A 6,000-nucleotide genomic window follows, 5' to 3' on the forward strand; every position below is an offset into this window, starting at 1 on the left:
GAAAATCATATGAATTCGGAAATTTCATTATTTTTGAGACTTTAAGATTGCACAAAATACTTCAATTAAAGTGAAAAATTAAATAAGAGGCTTTCTCTAATTCAAGTTTTGAAATTTTTCCAAACAGGATATTTTTTTTTGCAAAGAATGAAGAGAATAGACAATCTGACAAAATGATAAACTAACAATGTTTGTTAATTTTTTAGAGGCATGTAGTTTGGTGCTAATAACCATGCAAGGAATTATTTATATTTAAATTTATTATCAAAAACATGTTTTGTCAACATTGCAGACAAAAATGAAGATATTACCTATTTTGTTTCTAGGAAAATTTTAATAACTTTTATGACAGAAGAGGAATACTCTTTTTTTGTCAAGAGACATCATAAATGCTGAAATACTGTGAACAAAGACAGAATAAATAATTTACTGTTAACAAAAATTCAAACTAAACCCACAAATTGTTTGGTGTATCAAGAGGGCTCTTAAACAGTATTTAAGGTCTGTCAACCCTCATTTTAATTCAATACTATACTCATGATTACTGATAAACTGAGTTTACATCAAGGAAAATAATTAACTGAATTTCACTAAAGAGGACCTTCTCTAGTAGCATGTATGCTTGTTCTAAAATGATGTTAATGATATTGGACAGAGAAGGGAGTAACTCCTCAATAAACTACTGAGGTTCTAAGTAAAATATAGCCTACAATGTGAGAATTTAATCAAGCAACATTGAATTGATTCCCTAAACATAGACCTGTAGATGAATGGCCAAATTTTTTTTCTTTTTTTTTAGAAGTGCTGCTAAATAAAGATGAATGTCTCACAGGCTTAAACCCATAACAATTGCCGCGAAATAACACAAATATAGGCTATCAACTTAAATATTAATGTATTAAAAGATATACTTAGAATGTTTGCTAGATGATGAGTTAATTAGGCCTGTACTCCTTTGCATGAAGAAATTATGCAGGAATGCTTCTGTTATTTATCCATAAATTTTAAGGGATTCTAAACTAGAGTTAAACATGCATATATATAGAAAAATATTTATATAATCCATTAGCTGAACTTCATAATTCTACCTGTTTTACTTTGGAAAATCCTCCTTTTTGATCTATCTGAATAGATTTTAGCTTTTCTTTCAGTAGAAATACTATTCATAGATGGCACTGAAAATTATTAAAGATGTCACTACTGTTAGCAACATGGCTCTAAAAACCTTGAAGCTAAACAGAGGTACAACACTACCTTGGTGATTAAATGGCAACAAAGGGGAAAAATAAACTTCACACAAGGGCTTATTTAATTTCAAAAATGCATTTATTTCTGTTTTTTAAATGTATTGTTCATTGAGCCAAGCCTGATTTAAAAAACAAATTTTAAAAATATTTCCATTGGGAAGATTCTGTCATTAATCATAAAGACTGTTATACAAGTTGCCAGTATTTACTCCCCTTGAAAATACCCCCTGGCTGGTTGGTCTAAAAGCACTCTTGAACTATAAAAAAGGAACTTGAACTCTGAATTTCTGATATAATGAGCACCCACTGGTGTTTTTACAACCATGATATAGAGGTGTTGATAAGAAAGAGGCAGTCCCCCTCCTAGAAGGAATAAAGTTTACCCATTTTGGGACTTAAATGTTGTTCTTAACTTTCATAATAACAGCATAGACCATAAATATTCCCAGAAATCATTAGGATATAGAGATCAACTTTAGGATTTTTAGCGTTTTTTAAAGTTTCTTTTGTGCCCCCCCCCCCATAAAAAAAATCCTGGTTACAGTCCTGAAGACTATACATCGAAATCAACCTCCACCCTTTCTTTGTTTCTCCCTTAAAATTAATTATGTATTTATCAGATGGTTCAATGAGAGCTGGGATTTTTTTACATTAAAATACACCCTTTGAGGTATCTTCCTCCCTTGCAAACTACAAAACAATAAGAGAACCCCAATGTAGAAGTTTTAAGTTTCTTTTAAATTTCTGTAATTTATCCCTTGCTAACAGGTAGTATTTAACATTGGGAAACATAAGGACACTCTGTGTAGGGGAATTTTTTGCATGTGCAGTGGTTGTTTGTCTAGGGCGATTTTCAGCACGGGGGAGGGGGTAATTATCTGGGGGAATTTTCTTTGAGGAGTAAATTTTTGGGAATAATTTCTTTTCAGCAAGTATGTATTTTCTGGGAGGATTGCCTAGAACCATTACACATGAGCAACTTATAAATCATAGCTCTTGGGAACTGTCAGTTTTACCATATAGTGATAAAAGAAACCATCTAAGAACCACTGGCTCTGGTGTCTTGTTTTGGGGGCCAATAACGACAAGACTGGTGTTTTGTGTTTTCAAAGTTACCAGGAGTCTGACAAACCACACTTGCCACCCTGTACTAGCAAACAAAAGAATAGCTATCAAGTTATGTTTTTTTGTTTTGTTTTTTTTATCAAACTAGCATATCAATAAAAAGCCGCAATTCCATTCTAACTATAAACAGTCTTTATAAAGTCTTTGTTGAGAAATACCAAGAACTGGCAGAAAAAAATGAAAAAAAACCTGTTACAAAAATTCAAATTTCCAAGAAAGGTTATGCTTTGAATTTGGGATTTGAGACTGGCTGTTTTAGCATAATTTTTAATAAGGTTATAGAGCAAAAGACTAAGACATATGTGTTGCAATGTTATACAATTGATGCAAGTGAATAATATTCACCGCCATGTAACAACAAGCTAGTCTATCCAATGAAAGGATGTATATATTTAGTCAAATGAAATGTAATAAGAGACTTAACAAAATAACAGATGATAGAATGTGTTTTATTTGCATAGACTTACTTTTGTAAATAGAGAAAATTCTATTATTTAAAACATCTAATTACATGGTGTCATTTTACCAAACACACATCACTTCCTAGCATAAAGGATGAATTTCCACTACTATATGCATTTACTTCTAGAAGTAAAACAGTAGTTTAGGATAATAATCTAGCATCCATACTTGTATATAAGCAAGGGATGACTCTCCTATGAAACCAGCCCAAAGGACTCACTCCTTAGAACAAACAATAAATAGTGGCCTAAAAAGGTATTTTTTGTATTTTACCCCTCGACCCCCCCCCCAATAAAATAACTGCTCTAACTCCCCCCCCCCCTTAAAAAAAACTCCTCTAACCCTCTCCCTATCAAAATTTGACAAACGTGGAAAAACTTTAGATCTTCATTCCAAACTGTGATTTAAGGCAAGCTAATTTAAGGGATCTGCCTGAAGTACAATTTTAAAAGGCTTAAGGACTAAAGAATAGTTGAGATAATAGGTGGAAAAGAATTTCCCAGGACATACTTTAAACACTAGATTCATTACTAACAGCTCCATTTCAATGCTTAGATTCCTTAATAGTGAAAATCCTATTTTCTAGAATTTTAACAATAAATTACAGCTCAGCTGCTTATCTTTGATGTAGCCTACTAAAGTAAGTTTGTGCAGACATACATTTTTTAAGCTGTTTTCCAATACAGCAAAAATCCCTTCATCAATGTCTATACCATAGGCTACTATATTACAGAATTTAGTACTGAACAGTTAGTATATTTATGTTTCATTGGCTAGCTATAGCCTAAGTTTGTATCTTTTCATGACTTAGCTGGCGACATCAGCAGAGAGGAAAGAGACATAGCCCCCAACCACAAAGAATATCATTTAGATAACAATGCCCAGCTTGGTAATAAATAATGGACAAGCCATGGTTTGAAAATAGTGGGCCTTTGCTGTATACCTCAAAACATCCCTACAATTACACTTTAAAAGAGAAAAATAGAGCCTTAAAACTATATGTTTATGCATAATTTCCGTTTTTTTAGACTCTGTCAAAGAAAAGTAAAAAAAAAGTATGCAAAAAAAAACAACTAGGATATAGCCTGGCATTACTTAAACTGAAGGCAAATAGAATTTTTTCTGGATCAAATCACAATTTAGCCCACAATAAAGTAGTGGGTATTAATACTCTTGACTGCTCCTCAGTTCTTATTTACGTATGGTTGATCCTTATGTTTCCCAGTTGTCCTTGTATGGTTTGTTCCTCTACTACTGGGTGTTGTCTTTCAAGTCATTCCATAGATCAGGAATACACCCTGAAAATAAGTTTCACCTTCCTTGGTTTTTTTAAACTTGTGGACTTACAAAGAACATTTCTTAGGCCAGCTCTTGTTGTAAATAGTGGAAATTTTGCTGAATAGGGTGGGTCATGGGTGGGACTGTTATGTTCAAAGTTCATTATCATTACTATTATGTTCAGAACTATATTTAATTGCATTAAATTCAATCAATAAATTAAAAAGCAACTAAGAATCAGCCCAGGAGCAAAGAATCTTTAAGCATACCTGCAAGGACTGAAAACCAACAAGTTAATATGTTTAGAATATATGATTCCAGGTGAATTTTCATTGTAAAATGTACCTAATCAACAGAATATGTATTCACAGGTATAAATCAGCACGCCAATTGATTCCCGATTCAATGCTCTTTGTAGCCTAAATATAATGATTGCTATGTTGAAACTGCCAAAACATTCCTGAAATCTTCATTCACTTGACTTTTCTATAATGAATGAAAAAAAAAGTAAATTCTAGTTTATGAGCCAAAATGAAAATTTTCTGGTTTCCTAAGGGAATGTAAGTTTATGCTAATCCATCTATGATGAACTGGTACATGATTTGTTAGTTGATCAGCCCCATATTTGGAAATTTGAATGAAAATAGGTCAAGACCTAGTTCAACATAGACTGGGTTACTTAGATGAAGAGTCTCCTTCAAAAACTGGCTTGTATAATTCATTGCACAGAAATAAGACAAGAAAAAAGGAACACAGCATCCAATGCTTCTCTAAGCATAATAATCACTACTGTTCCAAATCTGCCCAGCCCTCCAGGCTAGATATAGCCCTATGCTGTACATGGAAAGTTGGCTGATTTTCCACATATATTTTTTTTTTCACTTTTTTATATTTGTCTATGTTTATTTCTATCTCTATTATCTTTGCATAACCAAATAAAGCCAATTTAGAGAAAAATATAATGAACAACTTTTTATGGCCATGTAGTCTAGGCCTACATACGGCCCAATACATGGGACGGGAGGGGATGGTTTGCAGTTATTACAGGAATGATTGTGGTATCAAAAAAAACACGGAATTGTATTGAACAATGTGTTATTTTTGTAACTTACCCTTCCTTATTCATGTGGCAAGAAAATTAAGCCTGTTAAGCATAGGCCTAGCTTTCCAGGCGGGTTTCCTAAATTAATTTTTTGAAACTTTTTCAAATAATTAATTTATTAGAAAGACAGATGACAGCAGGTGCACACCTGGACAGACATTGGCGCGACATTGCTGTATAATTTTGGGATCAGAAACATTCTGATAAGTTCAGGACACTCAGTTTTTTCTGTGTGGTCGGATAATTTGAAAAATGATAATTACTAATACTGTTACAAACAATTCACCACAGCACCAGGCCATTTTAGGCCAACGCGGCCATGCACGCTCCTCCTCCGTCCCAATCTATCCAAGGAATACAACCCAGGGAAATGCTCGTTTTCCTTAAATCTTTCTGTACGACCCAATTTACAACTTAAATGGTACCGCTTGATAATCAGCAAGTTTTTTATTCCAGAAAGGTCTAAAGTTCTTCCCATAGGTTGATGGGAGGAGGATCTAAATGTGACAACGAGGCCTCCGAGGCACTATTTTGGTCCTCAAAACACGAGTCAGAATCCTTTTATTGTTGCAGCAATAGCTGCAACCTAGTAAAGAGCGAAAAACAGCCCGTATTAACCAAAAGTAAAAAAAATAAATTTTGAAAAAAAACTGCCTTGTCATAAGAAATTACATTCTGACACTGATTTAGGAATGGTCAGTATTGACAAGTTTATTTAAAAACGAAATTCATGATGATTTCGAAAAAAACCTGAAACCCATTCAAAATGATGTCTGATCAAAATAA

General features: G+C 33.3%; 1 protein-coding gene across 9 annotated transcripts in view; it reads right to left on the minus strand.

Annotated features, from left to right (window-relative positions):
- The window catches only part of LOC136028739 (uncharacterized), a 56,899-nt gene extending 51,368 nt beyond the window's left edge, over positions 1-5,531 (minus strand). For 3 of the 9 annotated variants that reach the window (XM_065706611.1, XM_065706613.1, XM_065706612.1), the window contains exon 1: positions 912-1,076. In XM_065706611.1, the coding sequence (XP_065562683.1) occupies positions 912-961 (50 nt within the window). In that variant the 5' untranslated portion in view covers positions 962-1,076. The other 6 variants (XM_065706617.1, XM_065706620.1, XM_065706615.1 and 3 more) reach the window with 5 other exon arrangements.
- Positions 5,532-6,000: the final 469 nt, after the last annotated feature.

The sequence above is a fragment of the Artemia franciscana genome, chromosome 7 (assembly GCF_032884065.1).
Source record: "Artemia franciscana chromosome 7, ASM3288406v1, whole genome shotgun sequence".
Taxonomy (NCBI): domain Eukaryota; kingdom Metazoa; phylum Arthropoda; class Branchiopoda; order Anostraca; family Artemiidae; genus Artemia; species Artemia franciscana.